General features: G+C 51.7%; 1 protein-coding gene across 1 annotated transcript; it reads left to right on the forward strand.

Annotated features, from left to right (window-relative positions):
• Nucleotides 1-2,881: 2,881 nt before the first annotated feature.
• On the forward strand, nt 2,882-26,098 carry FOXN4 (forkhead box N4). The gene is made up of 9 exons (XM_063088244.1): nt 2,882-2,967; nt 17,541-17,686; nt 19,774-19,898; nt 20,004-20,114; nt 20,475-20,602; nt 21,217-21,313; nt 22,299-22,506; nt 24,369-24,761; nt 25,839-26,098. Exons 1-9 carry the CDS (start codon nt 2,882-2,884, stop codon nt 26,096-26,098), a joined length of 1,554 nt encoding a protein of 517 aa, XP_062944314.1.
• Nucleotides 26,099-26,700: the final 602 nt, after the last annotated feature.

Raw genomic sequence — 26,700 nt, forward strand, 5'->3', positions numbered from 1 at the left:
AAGGGAGTTCTGAGGGCCTCTCAGAACATCCTTAATCTTTCTCTCTCTCTCTCTCTTTTTCTGTTTTCCCCCATTTTTTAGTAAAGAAGGGACTTTGCTTCAATTTTCCATAGTCCATGAATCTACAGAACTCAGACTGGATGCCTTTTATTTAAAAACCTTGAAGAATCTATCAGCTTTCAGAAGAGAGAATTTCTTTCCAAACCATTCTGAAGATATAAAATTATACCTTAATGAAGAAGACCCTTACCTCAAAGGACCGCTGTCAAGTCACCCACTTACTTTCAATAAGGATTAACAGAAATAAACCCAAATGCTTTGAATGCTTACAACTTATAGCGTGAATTAATCAGGTCATTCAGGGAATTTCAAAGCAACATAAACTATGTATAAACCACTTTTATAAGCAGTCGAAAAACAAAATTTAAATATATGCTGGTAGGAAAGAGATGAAAACTGAGTTTCAGGACCATGACCTTAACTAACATCTGTAAACTACATTCTTCCCGCTAGAAAGTGCAAGCTGATCTATTCACTCCTGGCGGAGAAGAGGAAGGGAGTCCAGGTGCTACAAGAAAACCATTCAGGAGCACGTGGACCAGCGCCAAGGTCACAGCCCACCTGAATGATAAGTGAAATCCAGGCACACCCAGCCCAGGGAGCCCCGGGTTCTTCCTAAACTTGAACTCTGGGTAAAAAAGGCTTCCCAGTCACAGGTGTGGGAACACTGTTCCCCCTCTCGCTGCCAGATAAATAACGTGAGGGCAGCCTCAAAAAACTCAAGATGCTGTGGATGCCTGAGCCTGAGTCGACTGCCCACCTGCAGGAACAGAGGCCGTGGAGTCTGCTGGAGATGGGTTCGAATCCCAACTCTGCCACTCACTTGCCGTGCGCCCTCGGCCCAGTCCCTACCGCTCAGGACTTGAGGTCCCCCATATGCAAAAAGGGGACCATCCTATCTCATAGAGGTGGAGTGAAGAAGAAACCGAGGAGGAGTTAATAAGTAAATAAACAGAGCGTGCTACCTATTATTAGTGCTACGATGGCAAATGACTCCCACGGAGGCTCAAGAGTTAGAGCGCAGGGAACGCAAACTTTCTCAGGGGAGCAATCTAGCTCACGTCCCCTAAGGGGGCCGGGGAGACCTTTGTCCGCGCCACCTTTCCCGCGGCGGGCGCCGGGCGGGGCGGGGCAGCCGGCGGCGCGGGCCGGGCGGCGGGGAAGGGCGGGAGCGCGGGCGCACCGGCGGGCCACAGCCCCCAACGGCTCGGCTCGGCTCGGCTCGCGGCGCCGGACCCCGAGCGCTGCAGCCGCCGCCGCCGCGGCTCCCGGGACCGCCGAGCCCCGCAGCGCTCGCTCCGGGCAGCCTGGCCCCCCTCGCGCCGTGCAGGTGGAGGCGCCCGGCGACAGCGCTCCCCGATCCGCGCCCCCTCCCGCCGCGCGCCAGCCCGCGCGGGCGCAACTTTCTTAAAGGGACAGGTGGCCCGAATCTGCCTCTACCTGGGGCCCTGACTCTGCCTCCTGGCCAGTCCCCGTTTGGGGGAATAGCGGGGGTTGCAACAGATCTCTCCGCCCACCCACCTCCTTTGCCCCTGGCCAGTGACGGATTGCAAGTGTTAATGCACCCAGCGTCCTTTTGCAGCTTAATTCTTTTGGCCTGAATCACCCTCCCACGGCTCCTCAACGCATGCTTGCCGGCATGCAGTTGCTGCCACTGCGGGCAAAGTTCGAAGGGGGGGTGTCTCTACCCCTGTATCCCTCCCCCCATACCCTCCCCTCCCCGCCCGGAGCCCCGGGGCGTGCAAGGCTCGCTGCTGCTGGGAAACGCCCGCTGCAATCCCCTTGACCCTGCCCTGTAACTGACCCTTGGGGAAAAGCCCCTCGCACGGCTATTGCGCATGCTCTGAGCTGGACAGCTCCAGAGAGGGAAATTTAAAAACGGTTCGAGCTGCGACGGCGGCCAAACTGCGGAACGCGAGGGGAGAGCGCGAGAGAGCCCCCTCCGAACCGCCGCCCGCCCCAGGAGCGCCGGCGGCGGCGGCCCCGCGAGGATCGGCTCCAGGTACCGCCTTGCAGGGTCGGCTTTTCTCTCTCCTCCCGGGCAGTGCCCCGCATTGCGTTTCCAGGGTAGAGACCCCGGTGCAGGGGCTCGGGGCGCCTCCCTCTTCTCCCCTTTTCTCCTTCCCAAGAACCCCTCAATGACTTTGGGGGCGGAACTGAGAGTCTTCAGTGGGTTTCTGTGTTCGTTTCAGGATTGGAGTTTGTGAAATTTAGGGACCCTAGAAGATTTTTCTTTTCTTTTAAGGCTGTGTTTGTGTGTGATGGGGGTGTTGTGGGGGGTTAGATTGGTTTTCCAGCAGGGACATGTGACATTTCTAAAAGCATTTCCAGGGAGAGAGCCCTGCGGGGATTATTCCCTTTACAAGTGGGAATTTGGGTCCCCTTGAAAAACATACATGACACATCCAGCTACTCATTTTTAGTTTTTATTTTCAAAATGATCATAACTGAACTGAGATTGAAAGTATATGGCTTGGAAGGGAATAATGTTTTTCTGATTCCTATTTGCGAGTCCACATTTTTGAAGACTTGACATTTAGATTCTAGAGCCTTCCTTCTGCCCTTCCCCCATTAATTCCAAAGAATCTGGAATTTCATTCCATTCTCTTCATTTGCTTCTAAAACCCTGTAGAATTGCCCTGGGAAAGTGACCTGTGATGCCCAGGAATCCTCTAGTACTTCCCCCTCCTTAAAAAAAAAAAGTTTTCTGTTAGCTCTTTGAGCTCCATCCTTCTGAATTGTGGGGAAACTGTGGGTTTCTGCCCTGTCCATATCATCGCTGATGGGAGCTTTGTCTTCTGCTTGTCTTTTCCCCAAGGACATGATAGAAAGTGACATCTCATCCATAATGTCAGGAGTTATTCGAAACTCAGGGCAAAATCACCAACCCTCTCCACAGGAATACAGGTGAGGGCTTCAACAATGACAAACTATGTTTTTTAATTGCTTAAAGTTTATGAGCTATTTATCATCTCTGAAATTGCCCAAGAACTATTGTTACATATAATTCTGTGATTTTGCAGAAGAGCTAGAAGTACTTGCTTTCAAAGTTGGTCTCTCAACTTCAGAGGATGTCTGGGCTTGTGGCCTAGCCCAGCGGGACCACTAAATGCCTGTAGTCTCTTGTACTCTCTGAGAGAGGTCCCTCCTGGGTTAGAGACTGGGCATCCTGGTGAATGTTCAGATGAGAATAGCAGCTATTGCTTCCTTTCCAGTGGCCCTAGTGGGGGCTCTAGGAAATACCCCTCCCCCCAAAAAAAAGCTTTCTGGGGGGGGTATTGGCTTCCATCCTCCCTGGATGTTGGGAAAGTTGTGAGTCAGAACTCTTGTGTTCTTAGCCTGGCTGTGTGACTTTCAGCAAGTCCTTTGCCCTCTCTGGGCCTCATTTCCTCATCATTTAAATGATGCTATTGAATTAGATGATCTTAAGGTCCCTTCTAGGTCTCATGTGTTTGAAGAGTCAATTAGATGGAAACTGAGGCCAAACTAAATGATTTCTTGAAACAGGATGAAGCAAGGTACAAGGGATGGGGTGGGGGGAAGTCTTCAAAGTCCTTCCCCTTTTTGTCTTCAAACCTCAGATATGGAAAGGCCCTGAGTGGTCAACCAGTTCAGCCCTTCTTTTACAGATGGGGAAACTGAGGCCAAGAGAGGAGAAGGGGTTGGTCCAAGGTCACAAAGCAATCACAAGGGAGGAGGAGGAAAAGAAGGGCCTGTAGTCCCCTCCCAGCCTCTCTTCCTTGAGCCCAGGGAGGCCTGACCTGGTTCCCAGGGCCCCATCCCCCAAGGCAAGCACCATGTCTGTGGGTTGAGGGGGCACCAGCCAGATTATGGAATGGGAACAGGACTGGGGTGGCCAGGGAAGGGCAGGCTGTCACCTCGGATCAGCCCTGTTTACCCAGGGGCTGTCTGGCCTCCTGGGGCCACTGCAACTTACCAGCAGTGCCTGCTGGGGCAGACCACAGCCCCCAATTAGGGGGAGGCTGCTTCCTAAGGGCTATGGGCCTGGAGGCTGCCTTCTGAGATCCAAATGAAGCCACACATTCAAACAGATATTTGCAGAACTGGGGCCAGGTGCATGGCAGTTTGTGAGTACCTACTGTGTGCCAGTTTCCCGTTACTCACCTCAGCCCAGGAGGCTGCTCTGATGAGCCCTGTTGTACAGGTGAGGAAACTGAGGCTCAGAGAAGCAAAATAGCTTTTTCCAAGATCACACAGTAAAGGACCTTTGGCTTCCTTCCAGTGCTAACAGCATTTAAGTAATGGCAAGTGGGGTTGGGGCAGGATAAGGGTCAGCAGCTTGGGCTCTGTAGTCCCCTATAATCCCACCTTCTTCATCTGTGTGGAGCTCTCTGAGCCTCAGTTTCCTCATCTGTAAAGTGGGGCTAGAAATTGTACCCACTGCAAGGAGTTGTTATAACTCCATGAGAACAACCATTTTGGGCTCTGCCACATGCTAATTGTATGATTCTGGGCAATTTTGCCTGTGAAGTTTAATTGGTTTGTACAATGGGGATAATAAAAGCTACCTCTTGAGGGTTAAATGAGATATTATCTATGGAAGAACCTGGCACCAGACAGGCACTGAGTATTCACGATGACTCTCTTCCTCTGTCCTTCTATCTGGAAGCCTGTGAGAGAGCTGGTCCTTCTCCCAGGCTGGCTGTAAGAGCTTAAGGACATGGATTCTTGCTGGTGCCTAAAAGTGTCCCATAAAAGCTCCAAGGTCAGGGAGACAGAGGGTGAGAGCAGGTGCCAGGAGTCAGACACATGCGGGTTCAAAGTCCAGCTTTGGGCCTGTCCCATGACTTGCTTGGGTTTCCTCATCTATAAAATGGGCATGATTAGGGTGTGTCCCTCTTGTGGTTGCTGGGAGGATTAAGTAAATAAAGCTTGTAGAGCAAGAGATGCTTATCTAGTAGCTGCTGTTGCTTTTAACACTTAGTTACATGCACAATTCTGGCTTTCTGTAAGAGACGGGTCTATGAGGGTCTTTGGGGTGTGGAGTGTAGAGGAACTGTGTGTGGGAGGGGTAGAGCCCCTAAATCCAGATGCCCACGCACTGCCCAACAGGCTCAGCCCTGGAGGCCCTGGAGTCCTGGCTCCATGTGTCTGGGCCAGCCCACCTCACAAATTGTCTATGACACTGGGCAGCTGCCCTTCTCCAAAAACAGGGAAGGGCAGGCAGAGACCTTCCTCATGGGCCTGGCAATGCCTACCCAGTTCACTGACCAGCAGACAGGGTAGGGGTTGGAGGAACGGGGAGGAGAAGCAGGCCTGTCCCCATCTGCGCTGGTCCCAGAGGTGCTCAGGTGCCCCGCCTGACATGAACCTTTCCTATTTGCATGGATTCAGGGTGGTTTTCCTGTATTGAACAGCCAGGATATCCAGAAGACAGGAAAACATCATCATCACCATCACCATCATCATCATCCTCACAATAATAATAGTAGCTGGTGGTGGTATCTGAACACTTTACTACCTGTCTTTCCTGTGCCAGGCTGTCAGCATAAATCCCCACCAAATCCCCCAAACCACCCATGAGGGTAGCCCTCTTGTGCCTATTTGGCAGATGAGGAAAACAAGGCTCAGCCAATTTAAATGGCTTAACAAGATGACACAGCTAGTGAGGGTCAAGTGGGGACTCAAACCTGAAGCTGTTGCACCCTGAGAACATTGTGGCAAAGAACACAGGTGCTGGAACAGAATAAACTGCTCCATCACCTGGCAGTGGTGTGACGCTGGACAAGTCACTGCCCTTCTCTGAGCCTCAATTTCTTCCTCTGTGAAATGGAGCCATTTACAGGTTGTCGGGAGGATTCTGCACCTCCAGTGCAGTGAGATGGTCAGCCGGGCCTGGGAGAGAGCACTTTCCCATGGAGGGGGAGTTTTGTGATTATGCAGCAACTCCTCGCTTCCAACCACTCCTATTTTTCTCCCCAAATAATAGCCCAGGAGAGGTTTATGGGCTTCTCATTCGCCCTCCCGTGTCTCCAGAGAACCGCTCCAAGGATCACTCAGGTTGCTGATCCAGCCTCTGTCCAACCCCCTTGCAGCCCCCCAAGCAGCTGCCTGGCCCCTCCATCCCCCGGGGCTGAGTTTGACCGTTAACTTTCAATGGCTGTGCGCAGGGAAGGCAGGGGCAGCAGCTGGAGGCAGCAGCCCTGTCCCTGGGGAGCTGTCAGGAGTCAATGGCGGGGCCCAGACAGCAAATTGGCAACAGCCTCCCCAGCCACCGCTGACGCCAGGGCAGGGGACTGGGGACCAGGGGCGGTCCTGACCTCCTGGGCAACGGCAAACAGAGCTCATACTTCACATGGATTAGCCAGGTTTCTTCTTGGCTCAGAGGATGGGAAGGAAGTCTACCCTTAGAGGTGCTGAAAAATAGAGTTATTAAGTACCTACTGTGTGCCAGGCACCTGCTAAGCTCCTTAGCAAGTGCACCATCCCATTTCATCTTTATAGTAACAACAGTGATACGGGTGCTGATGTTATCCCAACTTACAGATAAGGATACTGAGGCCCAGAGACATGACTTGCCCAAAGGCATGCATTTAGAAAGAGGCAGAACCACAGGTTTTTAATCACCTGCTGCAAGTTTTGGAACTTACTCTAGAGGTCAGGCCCAATAAGCTCTTTTTACAGGAAACTGAGGCCCAGAGAGGTGAAAGAAGGCAGGTTTCTGGCTCCTTGAACCCTCAGCTTCTCCCAGTTCCATGAGGCTCCATGGTCCTCCTTACACATCCCTGTGCCTGATGTTCACTTCCCAAAATCTCAGTCCCTGCTCTAAGAAACAAGGTGGCCTTGGGGAAAACTCTTCCTCTCTCTAGATGGTGATTTTTCTCATCTCTGAACTGCAATGCTGGACACACTGTAGATATTCAATAAATATTGGATCGACGGACGGATGGGCAAATATCACATGAAAAGTAACACATCCATGGAAACTCAGGGAGGCTTCTTGTGAGGATAAACTCCTCCTGAGCCTCATGCTGTGTCGGCGGTGGTTTAACTCCATATCACGTGGCTCTACCCATTAATTGCAACCTTTTTGCAGCGGGGCGGGGGGGGAGGGGGCGCTGCATCTGCCAGAGACAGTAACCATCCCAACACCTTTACATCCCTTCACCCTCAGAGTGGAAAGACAGCTCCTCAGGCTACCTTATGGGCGAGGAAGAGAGTCGGACTTCCTGTGGTCCAGCCCTCTTTTGGAGTCTTCTATCTCCCAGAAACACACACGCACACACACACTCCAAGTCCCAAGCCAGCTATTGCTCTAGAAAGGAAAAATTCTTTTTTCCAAACTCCCAATCAAATCATTTCACATTACACTCACTCCTGGCCCCATTGGGAATTTTGGAGCTTGCTAAGTTGGCATTTGATTTTCTTTTTCCTATAAACGGTTACAAAGGATATTATAAAAGATATGTTAGCTAAACAAACACCTCTACGAAATGCTTAATCCCTTTTTGTGTAGTGGTTGCATTGGAAACAATAACAGCTCGTGATGATGTAACAGTTTCTTACCAGCCACATCTCAAGAAGGCAGGTGAAACCTTGTTGTAATCAGGGTGGAGGTGATGTTCCACGTAGGGCCAGATATGCCCTTGAACCCCTGGGAGGGTGATCTAAAACCCCCATCCAGAGACAGTATTTTCAGGGCAAACTCCTCCTAGTGACAGTACCAGGCAGGAGGAAAGAGCACAGTGGGAAAGAAGAAAGAAACATGGTTTGATCACCTACTGTGTGTTGAGCCCTGTTCTTATAGGTTATCTAATCTTATCCTAACATCTGCCCCCTGTGGTGGGAATTACTATTAATCTATTTTATTATGGGGAAACTGAGGCACAGAGAGGTGGAGTGACTTGCCCCAAATCACACAGCTACATAAGGGTTGAAGTGGGATTTGAACCAAAAATGAATATTCCTTCCTCTGTACTAATGCTGTATCAACTCTAAGGAACCCCAAGATGGGAAATAAAGAGTTAAATGTGAGCTCTGGACTTCAGCTATGTAGGCAAAGATCCCATTGAAACTAATCCGTCCATAAATACATGTGGCCCTGTGCAGGCACCTGCCAAGCTCCTTAGTCAATGAGCCATCGCACTTTATCTTTACATCCACAGTGACAGGGCTATGGCCATGGGGGTCCAGTTCACCTTGGGTGGATAAATATCTGTCAAGTGAAAGAATGAAAGTCTGGACTGGCTGCTCTGGGTGTTGTGCTGAAGTGTAAGACACATTCATACTTGTCCTCTATGCATTTAGCATCTAGAAGGGAGGGGTAGATAAGAATAGATGCCTGAGTAAAATTAATGGGTGATCTCAGACAGTCTGTGCTATATGTAGACACTAACGGCATGAACCATTTCAGGGGAGGAAAAGACAGGGAGATGCTGGACTAGTCTGGGAGGGCTGCCTGGAGGAGATGGTATTTAAGCCGGGCAGGAAATTGATGGAGATTGGGGAATGCAAGATACGATGGAGCTGGGTTGGGGATTCTTCTTCCCTTTTCTACTCTAACAGGTGTATAATAAATGTTCATGGGGTTCCAGGCCCTATGATGCCCATGGTAGGTGCTGAACAAAATAGAGGGCCTCCTAGTCCTTGCCCTTCTGGAGCAGAAAGGCTAGAAACATGTATAAACAAATACTTCATTGCAAAATGAAATGTCCTATGGACACACAGAGGAAGGACTGCCAAGAGTAGGGGTAACCAGGGAGGGCCTCTCAGAGGAAGGGATATTTAGGCTGAGAAAGAACTAGCCATGATTGAGTGCATGGAACAGCATTCCAGGGAGAGGGAACAGCATGTGCAAAGGCTTCAAGTTGGGTGAGAACTTAGAATGTTTGAGGAACTGAAAGATGGACAGGTTTGCTAGAGCAGAGGGGATGGGAGGGGAGGGGTCCAGAAGGGAGGGAAAAGAGATGGAGGGGAAGGGAGGGGAAGGAGATGGCCAGGGGCCAGGTCATAGGGAAGAGCTTGACTCTCCCCTGATGGGTTTCAAAGACAGTGACAGGTTCTCAGGTCCTTTTAAAAGGTCACCGTGGCTGCTGGGTGTTAAATCCATCTGTCCCACAAACAGTTCTGCAGTGTCTACCCTGAGCCGAACCCTGTACCATGCCCTGTCTGTGGTTTATCTACCCTGAACCAAGAGGCAGGCTCCGTTCTCTTGTCTCCATTCAGCACATGAGGATATGGAGGTTCGAAAGCATTGAGTTGTCCATGCAAGATCCCCCCATTAGGAGTGGAGCCAGCCATGGAATTCAGGTCTTCCTGGGCTTTCCCCTCTAGTGCCGTGCTCTGCCAGTCCATCTTCCCTCCTCCAGCAACACGACTGATTAATTAAAGATGTTGTTCATTAAAGTTGGTTGTGTTGGCCTCCCAGTTAGCATAGGATAGCAACCATGGACTCCAGTGGCATCTTGCCTTGCCCAAGGCCACCAAAGGGTCCCCTGACTGCTGGCCCTGCCACCATGGGGGCACCTGGCTGCCTGATCCTTTTAAAAATGATATGACGATCATTTGCCCTTTCTGGCCACAGCTTGATTTGCCAAACTGGCAGAGTGGCCAAGTGAAGAGGCTCCGGGGTGGGTGGGACCCTTGTTCAAACCCCAGCTCCTTCACTGACACTCTGTGTGGCTGAGGCACATCACCTCATCTCTCTGGGCCTCAGCCATGCCATCTGCAACATGGGAATGATAGGCAAGCCCCCCACGGGCTGTCAGAAGGCTAGGCTCAGGGAGGCGGATGACCTAAGTGGCTGGGTGGGATTCAAACCTGGTCCTGGCTGACTCCAAAGCCTACACTGCTAGCCACTACATGGCAATGCCACAGAGAGAGCAATGGGGGACTGCTGCCAAGCTCTGCAGCTGGGCTGGGCTCAGGATGTGGCATTGCAGGGGGCCTAGGAGTGCTGATGAGCCCAGAGCCTTCTGAGCCAAACTCAGAAGGGCGCACAGGTAACAAGTGTGAGGTGAGAAGCACATAGTAGGCACTGGGGAAATGGAGTGCACTGATACACTGGTGATAGAAGAGTATTCTGACGTTGGTTTTTCCATGGAACCACCTCATTCCTAACCTGGGTCTGCCCCCCACACCTTGGACACTCCATGCTCAGGACCTTTCAGAGGGAGCATCCACCTGCTCCTGGGCAGAGGTGGGCTGCCCACCTCCACGGTCCCCCACCCAGCGTGGCCCCGCAGGCTGTGTGTCACAGCCGCAGCCCCACAGTGAGGGAAGGGGATCCACCCCTTAGTGGTGTTCCAGATGAGGAAATTGAGGCAGGGAGGATCAGGTGGGAGGTGTGGGGGCAAGTACCCAGCACCATTGCCAAGAAGCTGCTGAGGCTTTGGGGATTTGCCAAGTTCACCTGGCTTGACCTCACCTTTCCTGTCTGTGAAAGGGGTGATAATACCTCTTGGGAGGGGTGTTAGTAAGAGAAAATATGCTCCTGGTTGAGCTTTGAAAAGAAGCGCCCCATGTGATATGGGAGGACTCCCTGTTGGTGACAAATTCCCCACGTGGTTTGAGATGGATGCATTGTCAGGAATCACCTTGGGGTCCCCCACACTAATAGTTTAACCTGCTTTTTTGGTGGAAGACCAGATGCTTCATCTGATCTGATGTTTAATGAGCTGTTATTGTACTTGCAACAGCTACCTTAGGGTAGGTGCTATTATTACTCCCCTTGTATACATGGGGAAACTGAGGCTCAGGGCAGGTAAGTCATCTACCCCAGGTCACACAGCCAGGAAGAGCTCTCACCTGCTCCTAACCACTGCACTGCTCTGCCTCCCTAGAGCCCAAGCACCCTCTACTCTGCCGATACTGCTTTATAGGTGGGGAAACTGAGACCTGGAAAGGGAAAGGGCCTTGCCCAAGATGATGGACCTTTGGAAACGCGACCGGTGGTTTACCTGCAGACTACTCCTACAAATTGCAAACTCTTTGCATCAAAAGGAACTTTAAAGGTTGCCTGGGCTCATCTTTCATCCATCAGGGCCCTGACAGGTCATCGCCTTGGCTCCTGCATGAATGCTCCCAGGACAGGGAGCTCGCAACTTCATGAGTTACCCCAGTATGCAGCCCCTGTTTTCACAGAGACTTTCCCTGTGACTTCCTTACTGATGGGGGTATGTGGAGTGGCGGAATCTTTATAATGAGGCATACAAAATTCAAAATTCCACAAAATCAGCTCCTTAAATTTCCAAACCTAAATCAAATTTTCAATTGTTTTAAGGCAATGGAAAAATGCCACAGATTTTTCCATCAAGATTGAAAAGAAAATTCCAGACCATTGCCATCTAGTAGAACTTTCTGCAATGATGGGAACATTTCATATCCACTCTGGTCACATGTGGCCATGGAGTACTTGTAACATGGCTGGTGGACCAAGAAACAATCTGTAAATTTTACTTAATTTCAATGAATTTAAGTTTAGGTGGCTAAATATGGCTAGTGGCTACCTATTGCAGAGCACAGTGCTAGGATTTTCTAGAATTCACAGAGCTCATTTCTTCAACCAGGGAGAAAGGGCAGGATTACTGTGACCAAATCAGTCTCTGGAAGTGGAGTCCTGGCTCCATCACTCCTGGCTGGGTGACCCTAGCCAGGCCTGTTCATCCCTGGCCTCAGGGTCCTTATCTGGCAAGTGGGAAGGTGGTAATGAAACAATGCCTGCCTGATCAGGCTCCCCAAAGGATGACGTGGGATCAAGTATGGAAGGGGCTTTGACTCGGGGCTGGTTATATACCAGGGGTTTGCCTGCCCCAAGCCAGTCCACAAGGGATAGCTAGGCCTTTTGCCTCTGCCTGGTTGCAGGGGATTAGGGGTGGGGCATCTGGAAAACTGGGTCTTTTTGCTCATTTGTCCAAACCATGAGTAATTATTGAGCACCCACTGTGTGCCTGCTCCTGTGCTGGGCACTGGGGGTACAGCTCTTCCCTCAGGGGTGCAAGCTTCCCTGCTTCAGCACTGGGGTCTCCTGAGGCTGCTTGTACCCAGCAGGAGACTCAGTCCTGAGACCTGGGGGTGCAGCCCCTGCCCTCTGTAGGGACACCAGCTGCACTCAGAAGTTGAAGCTTGAGGGGCCGAGCCCGTGGCGCACTTGGTAGAGTGCTGCGCTGGGAGCGCGGCACGCTCCCACCGCGGGTTCGGATCCTATATAAGAATGACTAGTGCACTCACTGGCTGAGTGCCGGTCACGAAAAAAAAAAAAAAAAAAAAAAAGAAGTTGAAGCTTGAGGCCAACTAGAGTGGTCCCTGGGGATCAGAGAAATGAGGGATTTGATGGGGAGATACTGAAAGGTGCCTCAGGCAATCCTGGGGCTGAGGACACAGGAAGTCACCAGTAGGGGACTGTGGGTTGGGGGACCCCAGATGCCATGTCAGGAAGGGGGAAGAGAAGGGATGAACATTCAGTAAGAGCTCTTCTGGGTGCTTTGCCTCCGTCGTTGTCACCCCCTTTCTGCTGATGAGGAAACAGAGGCTCAGGAAGGTTTGGAAGCACATTTGATGTCACCAGACAGAAGGGTGTGGTGGGACTTCATCACAGGGCTCCTCGGCCACAGCAATCGAGAGAGACACAGAAATGGAGAGATGGGAGAGAGTTGGAGACAGAGGGAGGGGGTGGAGCTGGAGGTCAGGAGAGAGTGGAGGGAGCAGACAGAAGGAGCTGGGTCCTTAAAGTGTGATTCTTCTCATAGTCTCCTCTGGAGGGGACCCCAGGCAGGCAGGCAGGCATCAGTAACATGGGTGACCCAGAGTTAGCAGGGGCTGGATTTTCTCCTTACTCAGAAACTGAAGAGACGCAGAGAGGGTGAGCGGAACAGGCTTTGGGAGACCCCAGGACAATGAGTCTGGGTTTTGCCTTTTCCTTTGAATCGTAAATGTCCTGCCATTTTCCACCAAAGGAGAAACCCACTAGGGAGATTGATGGAGGGTTTTGTTCTCTGTCTCATACATACATACCCCAGGAAATATTCCAAACCCTCCAAGATGGCAGGACAGATCACAAAGCCACTCCACCTCTATACCCCCACACCACCAGTCCTGGGGGTATGAGGTATTGTTGCTGTTATTACTTGTGCCCACTTTACAGGTGGGAAAACTGAGGCTAGGGACTAAGTGCCCCCCCAAGGGCCTATGGCTGCAAGCTGGAGTGGTTCCTGAACCAAGGAGTCTTTCCCATGTGGCAGCTGCCACGGGCCCTGTAGGTAACACTATCTAAAATGGAGCACTAGAAGAGGCAAGACTAGGGCATGTGGGGCAGCTTTAATGAGGGGATTTCAGGCGTGGGTGAGGAAGAGGTGTGGAGGGGGCTTCACGTGCCACTGTGGAGAGGGGCATGCTGATGTCATTCTTCTGCAGGGATCAGAGATCGCCAGGGGCTGGGACCAGGTAGTGGGGACTAGACACTCCTATTTGGGCCATGGTGCATCTCCACAGTCCTTGTGATGCACAGTGAAGAGATGCCTACATGCCAGGGACACCCCATGAGGCAATGGGGAGCGAGCCAGGCTTTGAGCCAGGGGACTCCCTTCACAGTGCTCCTTGGTGCCCACATCCACTACAGGAGTCCAGCAGGGCTGTCTGGGGCCCCCTGCCAGGCATCATGAGCAGAACTTTTGGCCTGGGTTGTGGGCAAAAGGGGAGATCAGACAACCTCTGGGATGCCTGAGGCAGATAGTGTGGGGGCCTGGCCACTGAACCCCTAATGAGCAGCAGACCCCTAGAAGGGAGAATGGGAGCCAGGCCTGTGCCAAAAGTTGAACACACGTTGGCTCATTTGATTGTCACAACAACCCAGGGAACAGAGTCTCAGGGACTTGTCCAGGTTCACACAGCCCAGGGGTCACAAGGACTTGAATCCAGATCTGTCCAGTCAAGGCCTGAGCTTTGTCCAAGCCTGACCACACCTGCTCTGGGCTGTGCTTTCCTCAGAGCATGGCTGGGAGCCCCAAGGGTGGGACTCCAGGGTTTGAGTTGGGGCCCCAAGTCTGCATTTTAACCAGCTCCCTGGAAGATGCTGGTTTGCACAGCCCCAGCTGAGAGCCCCAGACTCAGGGTAGGGGCATCCGCCCTCAAGGACATCTGATTCTTTGCTTGCAGTGCCACAGGAACAACCTGAGATTGGAGCAGACAGACCTGGGTTCGAGTCCTCATCACTTCACTTACAAGCAAAGGGCTTTTGCTTTCACCATTCTGGCCTCAGCTTCCCCACTGTAAAGAGGGGCTGCCTTCTCCCTGTTCCCCTCCTGGGGCTTTTGCAAGGACCCAAAGGGGCAGAGGACATCTCTGTGAGCTCTAAAAGTGTTGGATATGACAATCATTGTCACACCACTCTCAGGGTCAGTGGCCTGGGGTCAGCCTGTTTCGACCAGCCACATGGGCATTTAAAGAGCACCCACTGTGTGCATGGAGACAGGACAACATGGGACTCAGTGAGCCAAAAGGCAGGGGGAGGACAGATGGACAGTGCAGGACTCACTGGCCGTAGAGAACTGTAGGGAGCAGTCGGGATGCAGAAAGGGTCCCCAAGCTCAGGATATGAAGGCAAAGTCTTCCCAGAGGAGGAGCCACTATTGGGATGGATGGAGCCTGTGCAGGGAGCCAAGAACTCCAGACCTGGTCCTTTTCCAGACTCTGAGACTGGGTACAAATTCAGTTCCCATAGGCAAAATGAGAGGTGGGGTCCTGTGATGCCTGAAAGGCCAGAAGACAGACTTTGAAGTGAGCCTCCAGGGATAGGCATGGTTTGGGTGGAGGGAAGAAAAGCAAAAAGGGCATTCTCAGCAGGGGCAAGAGCAGGGGTAAGGGCACGGGGGCAGGAGGGACACCGGGTGGCTGCAATAGGCTGCTGCTCCTCACGCGGACCAGGAGGGGACCAAAGGGATGGGGAGCTAGATGGAGATTATAAATACAAAAGAAAAGAATGATCAGGACATCACCATTTACTCAGCCACGTGCCACGCGCTTTACCTGTATTGCCCCTTGTAATCCTCACTCTGTGGGGAGACAGGCTCGGAACATTTGAGTGACTGCCACGGTCTGGTTCTCCATCTGTTAAGTGGGGATGGCATATGACCTGGGGTCTGGCGTACAGGAAGTGCTCAATAAGTGGAAGTCATTAGTGGTGGCAGGGGCAGGTCTATGTGACCCCAGAGCCCAAAGCTTCAGTGCACTTCCAGACCTCTGGGGATCTGGCTAATATACACATTAATATTGGTATTAATGGTGATAGCAGCTAAAAACTCGTATGACATTACTGTGAGATAGACACTGTTCCAAGTGCTTTACAAACAATAACATTTAATTCTCACAGAATCCTATGTGATATGAATTATTATTATCCCCATTTTACAATGAAGTGTGGCTCAGAGAGGCTAAGCCAGTGGCCCAAGGGCACACAGGTAAGTGGAAACAAGGGTTAGAATCCAGAGCCCAAGCAGTTAACCACTACATGTTCCACCTATTGGGCTCATGGTGGCGCCGGCAGGGGCTCACCTCCACACACTCTGCTAACCCAGCGTGGCAAGGCAGCGGGGAGCCACAGCAGGTTACTGAGCAGGAGTGGGGCTCACACCACCAGATGCTGGGAGGTCAGCTGGCCATGGGGTGGGGAGAGGAGTGTGGGGGCCAGGCAGGCACCCCCAACAGTAGGCGGCACACCAGGCCCTCCCCTTCTACCTTACCTCATGGTCTCTGAGGGCCTGAAGGAACAGATGGCATCGCCTAGGCCTGGGCCGTGGCTGTCACTTGGCCAGATGAGTTACAAACAGGCTGAGGGGGCAGTAGCCGGGGGGCCGCAAAAACAATTGCGTCGAGACCCTAGGACAATGGGGGCCACGTGCCACAGGGGCAACAGTCGTTTGTCACACAATGGGCCGCCAGGGGGACAGCAGCCGGGCCAACTGCTGCCACTGACACGGGCCAGCCAGGTTTTCAAATCATTTCCAGGCCCTGTTTTCCTACGAGGCAGCCAATGGCAGGAGCAGCTGGGCATCACCTGATGCCAGCGTCGTCGTAGGCTGAGGGCGCTGGCCCTGCGACAACTGAGCAGCAGTGGCCATGGCAACGCTAATTGTGGTCCTAAAACACAAGGAAAGAGAGAGTGAGAGAGACGGGGAGGAGGTGGGAGAGAGGCAGAGAGAGGAGTAGTGAGAAAGAGAGAGAATGCAAGCTCGAGGCGGCCCTGCAGGTGCAAGGAGGGTGGAGGCCAGTGCCCCACGCAGGGCCTTCTGTCAAACGCACAGAGAAACCACACGCCGGATCTGTGGGGTTTTTCTCTTCCTCTCTCTCTACTGGGCCCTGAGATGCTTGCAGCTTAGAATTCGGACCGTGGGCTTCTTGGCAACACAACAGAAAGCCCCTAGCCACGGTGTGGCAGGTGCACTGGGGTCTGGCATGTGCCTCTGGGCCAGTCTGCACCCAAGTTACAAGGTGGACAAGATAGTGTCATAAGGGCTGGCGCTTTCGGAGCTGTGTGGCCAGCATGACTTCAGGGACACTGGAGGGTAATGGTTATCTCAAACCAGGGTACCTATCTGGTATTCTCCACGGGCAGCCTTTTTCCCTCCATGGAAAGCAATGTTTTTGCTTATGCATCTGTTGAGGGGTGGCGGGTGCAGGTCCTAACTGGAGCCTGTGGGGGCTTCCTGGGGTTGTGGTGATGAGCTCGGGCTTCAGGCTGTGCTGCCTGGGTCCCAGCCCCACCACTTCCTGTTCTGTGTGGCCTTGGACAAGAGACTCAGTGCTCCAAGCCTCAGTGCTCCAAGTTTTCCTGCCTGTAAAAGGGGGATCAGGGCATATCCTACATCTCAAGGTTGCTGTGGGGGATTGAGTGGGACTATGCTTATTGAGCACTGAACCCAGGGTCTAGTAGGTAGCTGGAAGTCAGCTGTCGGAGCAAGTGACCCCGTCATCCATGTGGTCTGATCCCAAGCTCCATGCTATCCACACAAGCTACAGCATGGTGGGAAACCACCACAGACCTGGAGTTGGGCAACCTGGGTGCGATGGTGCCTCCTGATTTTGCCATGGCAGGGGAGACCTTGACCACAGGCCCTGGCTACTCTCTGCTATGGTGTTCTAGGTGAGCTCCCATGGTGCCTCAGTTTCCCCACCTGTAAAATAAGAATAAAAATAATACTTGCCTTGTAGGGTGACTGGGGGTGTTAAATGGGTTAATACCTATGGAAGTCTTGACTGGTTCATGACACCTAGTAAGTGCTCAACAAACATTAGTGTTTATTATTTTTGCAGTAAGTGCTAAGATGTAAATGAGCAAATGAAGGAATAATTTGAGGATGTGTGCTCTGGATGCCAGAGGGTGATCTTGGGACCAGGTTCCTATGCCCAGCCTAGGAGAAGGGCAGGTTGGAGGGCTGGGGTGGCTCAGGGAGGTGAGGGATCAGGAAGCCCCCCAGGAGCCAGTCTAAGCTCCTCATCCCGCCGGAGCTCCCTGCTCCCCTCTGCAGGATCCTGGCTACCACTGGAGATGACGACCTCCCCGGGGACCTGCAGTCACTGTCATGGCTCACAGCTGTGGATGTACCTCGGCTACAGCAGATGGCGAGTGGCCGTGTGGACCTGGGTGGCTCCAGTGTGCCACATCCACACCCAGGTAGGCTCGGGGGCAGGTGGAGCAGGGGGGAGGGTGGTATAGGAGAGGGGATGAGGCACAGCCATGCCACACACAGCTGTGTGGCCGTGGCCAGGTCACTTTCTCTCTCTGTGCCTTTATTTCTGCATCTGTAAAATGAGACTAATTGTACCTACTCAGAATGATGTGGTTCATCATTTACTGAACACCGTGTGCCAGGCCCTGGGTCAGCTAAAGTTTCAGTGAAGAATAAAGGTGGACCTACCCAGGCATCCCCTCACCGCCTTGGTATTGCACCACCTAGCCATGGGAAAGCCCCAGTCTTCAAAAAAGAAAAGAAAAGAAAAAGAATGAAGACAGACCTGACGCTACCCTAGTGTATCTTGAACATCTTGGGCAGTCAACAACTATGGCCCAGAGGCCAAGTGTAGCCTGTTTTTGTATGTGTTAAGAACGATTGTTACATTTTTCAAGCGTTGTAAAAACGACGATGGCAGACCAGATAGCTGGCAAAGTCTAAAATATTTGCTGTCTGGCCCTTTACAATAGAAGTTAGCTGCCCCCGATCTAGAGAATTCCAAAAGATAATACATGGAAAATTCTGAGCACAGGGTCTACACACAGTAGGTGCTCAATAAATGGCAGCTAGTTGCAATCAACAAGTGGATTCAATGCTTAAAGACGTAGAACATGTTTTTACAAAGCAAATAACAATAAAAAATTGCCACAATAAATTGAAAGTGCCAATAGTTGAAAAATCAGTGTCTAAGAGTATTTACTTCATTGGGCAAATTGTTCTTGGGCAAAACAGGTATAGGAGGGGTCAGTAAACTTTTTCTATAAAGGGCCAGGTAGCAAACATTTTAGACTTTGTAGGCCATACAGTCTCTGATGAAACTATTTAACTTTGCCATTGTAGTGCAAAACCAGCCATAAACATTGTGTAATTGAATGGGCATGGCTATATGCCAATAAAACTTTATTTAAAAAAAAAAGAGGCTGTGGGCCAGATTTGGCCTACTGGCCATGGTTTGTCAACCCCTGATCTAGAAACCTAGGGGAGAGCTGTGTGGTCTTGGGCAAGTACTTTCCCTTATGACCTGTTTCCTTGTCTGCCGTGAAATTAAAATAGAACTGTCCTCATGGCATCTTGTGAGGATTCAATGCAGAAAACACCTTAAACATAGTAGATGTTCAATAAATGGTAAAATAAGGAAGGCACTTTCTTCTCCACTGTGTCTGCTGGGAACTTTCTGTGTGCCTGTCACTGTGCCAGGTTTTGCAGCAGTGAGTCATATAAAATGTGGTCCCGAATCTTAGGGAGCTCATGGTCTGGTCAGAGAGAGAAGGACAAGATAAATAGACCAAGGCACAAAGGGTGAGCCCAGGTGGCAGCCAGAACTCAGAGAGGAAAGCTGAAGGACCCAGAAAGCTTACTGGAAGAGATGGCCCTAAGGCAGGATCATCTTTCAGGTCAACATTGCAAGGCTGCCTACAACCAGGCCGCGGCAGTGAGAGTCTGGGATGGATTAGCAATGTCTGTCATGGGCCCAGTGCAGGAGGGGTTGTACGTCTGCTCTTCTTCTGCTAATCCTTGGCAGAGGAGCAGGGCTTAGCAAAGTGGAGAGGAGGCATGAAGCATTTGCACCTAAACCTAGAGGCACTGGGGAACCATGAGTTGTTTTTGAGGAGAAGAAAGGAACAATGAATTGGTGTTTTAGCTTTATGAAGGGCAGGAACTAAGGTACTACCTCATCATCATTATTTATTACTGACTCATTTATTGAGATATTACCACATGCCCAGCAACATGCTGAGTACTTGATGGACATTATCTCATTTAACGCTCACAACCGCTTTACAGACAGGTAATATAATTAGCCCAAGTACAAATGGGGAAACTAGGCTGACCCAAGGTAACACAGCTGATAAAACCCCACTTTTTACCACTACACCCCAGGAAAGTGGTTTTCCAAGCACCTGCTATGTGTCTGATCCTGAGGGTGGGGGATGGCTCCATCCTCAGGAGATGCCCAGGGACTGAGCTGTCCCTGTCTGTGGCCACCATTCCTCCAGCACAGTGGTATCTCTGTGCTTCCCTCCTGCAGGTGCCTTGGCTGGGGCAGCTGACATCCATGTGGGAGCCACCCCAGGTCCCCTTCTCCACAACCCGGCTGGCATGGCCCCCCGAGGCATGCTGGGCCTGGGCCCAATAACTAGCCATGGAGCCAGCGTAAGTGCCACCGCATGGGTTGGGGAGTGAGGGGGATGCCCCCCTGGGCTGGGATGCCTCATCCTCACTCTGACCCTCTGTCTCCTCTTCTCCTGGCCCCAGCAGATGAGCCAGTTCCCTGTGGGGGGCCAGCCTTCATCTGGCCTGCAGGACATGCCACAGCTGTATTCGCCTGCCACCCAACCACATTTCCCACTCCCCCCGGGTGCCCAGCAGGTACCGGGGGCTCAGAGGAGCCCTGGACTCAGAGGCAGACCCCCTGCCTTGGGCCGGCCAGGGACCTCTCTGAGCCTCGGTTTACTCACTTGGAACACAGGAATAACATTCCCCACCATGCCCATGTCATGCAGTCATTCAGTTGCCCCAAAACCCCCGCCTTGGGCAGAGACAAGATTGGTTTGTGTGTGTGTGCGTGCGTGTGGTTGTAACCCGACCCCCACCCCACAGCCCGGTCCATGGTACCTCCTCCCACCCCCCCCACACTGCTTTTGAAACTGGGTGGGGGTGGGGTTATTGTGAGTGACTTCTCTTTCTCACCTTCTCTCTCTCTGCCACCCTGCCCATGCCTGCGGGAAGTGCCCTCCTGTTGGCCTCTATGGCTCCCCATTTGGGGTGCGGCCTCCTTACCCCCAGCCCCACATAGCTGTGCATTCATCTCAGGAACTGCACCCCAAACACTACCCCAAGCCCATCTACTCATACAGGTGAGGTCCAGGGTGGGCTGGGGGAGGAAAGGGGTGAGGGCTACCTTTAGGGCATCTCAGACAGCTAGGTCTGGTGGCTTAGACTTCCATGGGGGAGGTTTGGGGGAGTGGGGAACCCCCAGGTGGCATCTGTTCTCATTAAGGGCCATCATGTGATCAATCAAACCCCAGGATTGAGAATCCACTTCAGATGCTGAGCTCAGTGCCCCCTCCATTACTCACAAGCTGTGTGGCCTTGGGGAAGTGGCCTGGCCTCTCTGAGCCTCAGTTTCCTCACATGTGAAGAGTCATCACAATAATAGTATTGTGTACCTCACAGGCATTTGGGGCATGGGGAAGCAGCCTAGGTAAAGTCTGAAAGCATACAGACATTAATTACGGGGATGGAATAGAGAGGAAAAGATAAGGTTTCTCACATCAGTACCAACAGGGTCAAGGAGAAGGGCAAAGGGTGGGAAAGACCTTGGGCCATGAGAGGTATTGAGAGCTAACACTGTGTGAGTTCCTAGGGGCTGGTACCAGTGGGGTCACGCAGGGCAGGCTTCCTGGAAGAAGGGACTTTGGCCTGTCAGCCTGAGACCCCTTCACTGGCCTGCCCCACCTCTCACCCCCAGCTGTCTGATCGCCATGGCCCTGAAGAACAGCAAGACAGGGAGCCTGCCCGTGAGCGAGATCTACAGCTTCATGAAGGAGCACTTCCCCTACTTCAAGGTGAGGGGCCCCAACCCAGGGTGGGGGTGCTGAGCTACCCTGGCTTCTCCCTGATGCTGCCAGAACCCAGGGCTGGCCCTGGGCCAAACCACACCATTCTCATAGGCCCCCGGTTATGTCTGTATAGCTGGTAGTAAGGACACTTGCTCATACACTTGCACAGAAATCCAGAAAGAGAAAGGGACATCTGAACCAGGCTCTGATGGATAAAGAGTTCATTAGGCATCTCAGGGGGCAAAAGGCAGCCTAGTTATTCATCACAGACTCAATAAAATATAATGATGTAAAACATAGACCTGGCAAAAAGGCTTCACATCTGAGCCTCAGTATCCTCACCTGTGGGGAGATTAATATCCAGCAGGCAAAATTAGTGAGGATTCTGCATGCCAGGGCCTGACAGCTGCTGGCATGTGGTTGGCCATTTGTAACGTTATCCTTGTTAGTATGAAAGCAGAAAGAGGAGCAGGAAGTCAAAGGGTTCCAAGCTGTAGGGTCTCTGACCTGGACAGTGTCCTTAGCAGAAATATCGCAGCAAAGTGCTGTGTGTGCGTGCATGTGTGTGTAGGGTATGAGATGCATTGCAATAGCTGGTTACTTAGCAATAAAGTATGAGCATTTAAAAAGGATTTGCATTTAAGACACTTAACCAGTTATCCATTTATTAGCATCATTCTTGCTTGCTTGCTTCCTGAGTGGGAGAGAAAGAATGGAAGATCCAGCAGCCCTGGACTGTGTTCTCGGTAGTAACAGTTGGCAGGAGCTGAACTGCAGCCCCTTTCATCAGGGCATGGGCCCTCCAGTTTGCCACAGTCCCCACCACCCTCTCGTCTCTCCAGCTTGAGGCTGAGTGTTGGACGCTGTCATGTTACCTCTGCCGCTGTTGTGTCCTGCCGCCATAGGCCTGAGTTTGAGATGCCCCAGAAGAGGAAAGGGTTTATGGGGAGGTCTCTGAAGGGGTCCCCTGAGTGCCCGTGTCTCCTCGTAGACGGCTCCGGATGGCTGGAAGAACTCGGTGCGGCACAACCTGTCCCTGAACAAGTGCTTCGAGAAGGTGGAGAATAAGATGAGCGGCTCCTCGCGCAAGGGTTGCCTGTGGGCCCTGAACCTGGCCCGCATCGATAAGATGGAGGAGGAGATGCACAAGTGGAAGACGAAGGACCTGGCCGCCATCCACCGCAGCATGGCCAACCCGGGTGAGGCCTGGGCACCCACCGCGCATGCGCGCACCTGCCCCCCCCCCGCGCGCCCCCCCAGCTCCCAGCCCAGCTGCGGCTCAGCAGGTGTCCCCGCCAGCCTGCGACACGTCTCAGCCACAATGGCGGAGAGACAGGCACCCGGCCAACTTCCTCCTGTGCAAGGCGCCTCCCCTCTTCCCCCCCATTCCATGGCTGGTAAATTGAGGGTCCTGGTCAGAAACATGAACAGCTGTTGAACCTCATTAGTCATCCCCGGTTTCTTGCACAGAAATGCCAGACTAAACCACCAGCAAATACTGCTTTCCTACCATGTTGGCAGAGATGTTTAAAATAATAAAATAAGAACACGGAGTGTGGGTGTGGGCTAGGATGCAGAAAAATCGGCACCTTTGTATACAACGGGTGGGAATGTAAGTTGTTAAACTTTTTGAGGACAAAATAAGGTATCAGAAAATCTGCAAACTACCCGTGTATCCGTCCAATTGTACTTCTGACAATTTAGGCTGAGGAAATCAAAGATTTGGGCAAAAGGTTTATGAACAAAGTTAGTTTCCATCACAAAGTTATTTCTAAGAGTAAAAATTTGAAAGCAATTTAAACATCCTGCAATAGAAGTTTTGTTAAATAAGTATAATAGCATACCATGCAAGTATTAAAGATAAAAATACTTTCAATATTTTTGGAATATAAAGAAATGCTCCTCAAAGGAGCAAGTATGAATCAATATGCACAGTATGATCACATTTAAAATTTTTAAAGTGCATAGATATAGCCATACCCATTTTTTACAAATATATACATGGGGGGGGGGAGAATATGAATATGAATGTATCTGGGAGGAAATACATCAAAATATTTACTGTGAATTATCAGGGGAGAGATCACTTATAATTTTTATGTTCTTCTCATGCTTCTGTATTTCTGAAACTCCTACCCTGTTCATGAATTACTTTTATAATTAGAAAAAAGAAGACTGCATCTTTTCTTTCTTTCTTTTTTTAATTAAGGGATGTTAGGAGGAGGGCTGTACAAGGGACTGATGGGGACTGTGAGCTGGGTATCATCATGCTTGATGTTTGGGTGTGAAGGGGGCTGGCAGTGTGGCTCAATCATGAATGCAAATATGGTGGGGAGAAGGAACCACCAGGCTCCCAGTTGAGGGGATGTCACATGGCATCTCCTGTACTGAGAGCTTTGGGGTCTGGCTTGAGAGCCAGTGCCAGTCCTGACATATTTAGTGAGAGATCTTAGGCAGGTCATTTTGCATTCTGGATTCTGTTTGTCCTCATTTCTAAAATAGTTGCAACCCAAATAGATCTTGGGATCCTAATGGCCCAGTCTCAACACTGTGTTACACACAAAATATAGCCAACAACCAAAAATAATTGAAGTCATTTCTGTCTTGTTAATATCCAAGAGATTAGAAAAGATCCATTTTTAACCCAAAGCAATACTTCTTAATGTCTCTTTAGTAGCAGGGGGTGGCTAGGACCCCTGGGTGTTAATAAATTTGTCCTGGTCTCATGGGATCTGTAATCCCTGCCTTGCCTCCCTCTTGCAGGGCTGTTATGAGGTTCAAGTGAGGTCCTAGGGTTACAGGGCTGTGCTATAAGCTACTGTCCAAATGAAAGGGGCTAGTATTATATCTGATGGTGCCTCATTCCTCAAAGGCCCTGCACAGTCTGTGATTTCATTACATCTCCACCACAACCCTGAGCAGAGTGTATGATGCCATCTCATAGATGAGGAGACAGAGGTTCAGAGAGTCCAAGAGTCTTGCTAAAGTCACACAGGTGATAGGTAACACTGGAACTTGAACCAAGGCTGGGTTCTGAGTGACCTCTCCTGCTTGCCTGCAGAGGAGCTGGACAAGCTGATCTCGGATCGGCCAGAAAGCTGCCGACGCCCTGGCAAACCAGGAGAGCCAGAAGCCCCTGTGCTGACTCACGCCACCACAGTGGCCATGGCCCATGGCTGCCTGGCTGTCTCCCAGCTCCCACCCCAGCCACTGATGACCCTGTCCCTGCAGTCAGTCCCTCTGCACCACCAAGTCCAGCCCCAGGCACATCTTGCTCCAGACTCTCCGGCTCCAGCCCAGACCCCACCCCTGCATGCCCTGCCGGATTTGAGCCCCAGTCCACTCCCCCATCCCACCATGGGAAGGGCTCCTGTGGACTTCGTCAACATCAGCACCGACATGAACACTGAGGTGGATGCCCTGGACCCCAGCATCATGGACTTTGCTCTACAGGGTGAGGCTGGAGAAATGGGGGATGGGAATGAAATGGGGGGGGAGGTAAGGAGACAGGAGAGCAAGGGAGAGGAGGACTGCACTGTCTGCATTTACCCTGTGGCTTCATTGACATGGCAACCACCTACCTAATAGCAAATTACAGCCAACGGTTGATGAGCACTTGCTGTGTACCAGGCACCAGGCCAAGCACTTCATAGGCATCATCTCATCTCACCCCACTCAGTCCTCTGAGGCCACTGCCATTTTATGTCCTCATTCTGCTGAGGAGGAAACTGAGGCAGAGAAGTAAAGTCACCGGGACAAGGTCAGCCAGCTAGTAAGTGGCAGAGCTGGGACTTAAACACATATCTGATCCCAAACTTTTCATTAGTATCTGCTTCAACTTGCATGTGCCACCCTCATGCCAGGCACACTCTGACCCGCTGCCTGCCACAAGGTCATCTCCAATAGATGGGACATGAGTGAATGAATGGAAAGACGAACAAGACAGCTGCAGGCTAAGTGATGGTTCATAAGTCATCCATCCACTAACATGCATGCATCTACTATGTGCCAGCCAATGGCCGAGATGTCCTCTGTCCTCAAGGAGTTCCGTCTCCGGTGAGGGAAATGGACTAGTTAGCAAGTTAGTTAGTTAGCAAGTCAGTCCTAGCTGTGAAATGGGTATATTCAAGCTTCCCTGCCTGCCTCCCTGGAGTGATGTGTGGTTAAATGTGCTGAAGGAAGAGAAAACACTCTTTTGTCCCCCTGGCTTTGACGTGATAGGACTGCTTAATGAAAGCCAACTGCCTTTCACACATCATCTTGTTTATTAACCCTTGCCACAGCCCTGGGAGGTGGGTTCTCTGATCATCTCCATTTTGTTCTGAGGCTCAGACATGGAAGTAACTTTTCTAAGGACACCCAGTGGGAAGGGGTGGATTGGGGCTGGAACTCTGGCTCCTGCATGCTGTTTTTCTACAATACACGACTTTAAACACCACCTGTGGTCTCTGCCTCTTCCCTAAGATGGGGATTTGAACTTGGGTCTGTTTGACATGAAGCCAGCTCACCCAAATGCTTTTGTTTTTGAAAGGGAACCTCTGGGAGGAGATGAAGGATGAGGGCTTCAGCCTGGACACGCTGGGGACCTTCGGAGACTCCCCACTTGGCTGTGACCTGGGGGCCTCGGGCCTGACCCCCGTCTCCTGTGGCAGCAACCAGTCCTTCCCAGCTTTGCAGGTGACGGGTCTCTATACCACATATTCCACCCAGGACAGTGTGGCTGCATCAGCCCCCACCTCTTCCTCTCAGTACCTGGGCACTCCAGGGAACAAGCCCATAGCCCTGCTTTGAGCTGGTGTCCATGCCTGCCCCAGAACCCCCGGTGGCTGGCTGGGGCAGAGAACTGATAGGAGCAGGACGATCCCAGAAGAAAGGCCCCTCACTGTCCCACAGGCTTCTCCTGAGCCTTTCACGAGGCTGCCAGCTAGACAGGGAAGAAGTTCCCCTCGGCAACTCCCACCCCTCACATGCCCCCCACAGGAAGCTTCTGGGGTCTTTCCAAGTCAGAAGGGCAAAGGAGAATGGACGAGCAACCCAGACTCACCCTGTCCCTGACACTCCTCCGAGACCTGGGACGCAAGGCCTATTCGTGTTGAGAGTCATGAAATTTCTCTAGCCTGGCTCCTGGCCAGGCACCCTCAACAAACTACAGCCCACTTTAGGACTCTGGTGCACCTAGGAAACGCCCTGGTGGGAAGGCCCTTTAACCTATCCTCCTGGGAGACAGACTGAGCGGATGAAACACCTGCCTCAGTTTCCAGTGGACAGGCCTGAGGCTGGAGTGGAGCATGGGCCCTTGAACTTCTCCTGACAGGACAGGCTGAACTCTGATGTGAGAGCCTCTGCCTCCAGCCCACTCTGTGGTCTGGTAGAATCCCACAGAGCAGATTCCT

Source organism: Cynocephalus volans, chromosome 2 (genome assembly GCF_027409185.1).
Source record: "Cynocephalus volans isolate mCynVol1 chromosome 2, mCynVol1.pri, whole genome shotgun sequence".
Classification (NCBI taxonomy): domain Eukaryota; kingdom Metazoa; phylum Chordata; class Mammalia; order Dermoptera; family Cynocephalidae; genus Cynocephalus; species Cynocephalus volans.

What these genes read in the sequence shown, in the direction of transcription:
- FOXN4 (XM_063088244.1), top strand. Translation starts at nt 2,882, where the DNA reads ATGATAGAAAGTGACATCTCATCCATAATGTCAGGAGTTATTCGAAAC. An exon ending in AAGCCCATCTACTCATACAG is followed by an intron (nt 20,603 to 21,216) that starts GTGAGGTCCAGG and finishes TCTCACCCCCAG; the next exon opens with CTGTCTGATCGCCATGGCCC. An exon ending in AGCACTTCCCCTACTTCAAG is followed by an intron (nt 21,314 to 22,298) that starts GTGAGGGGCCCC and finishes GTCTCCTCGTAG; the next exon opens with ACGGCTCCGGATGGCTGGAA.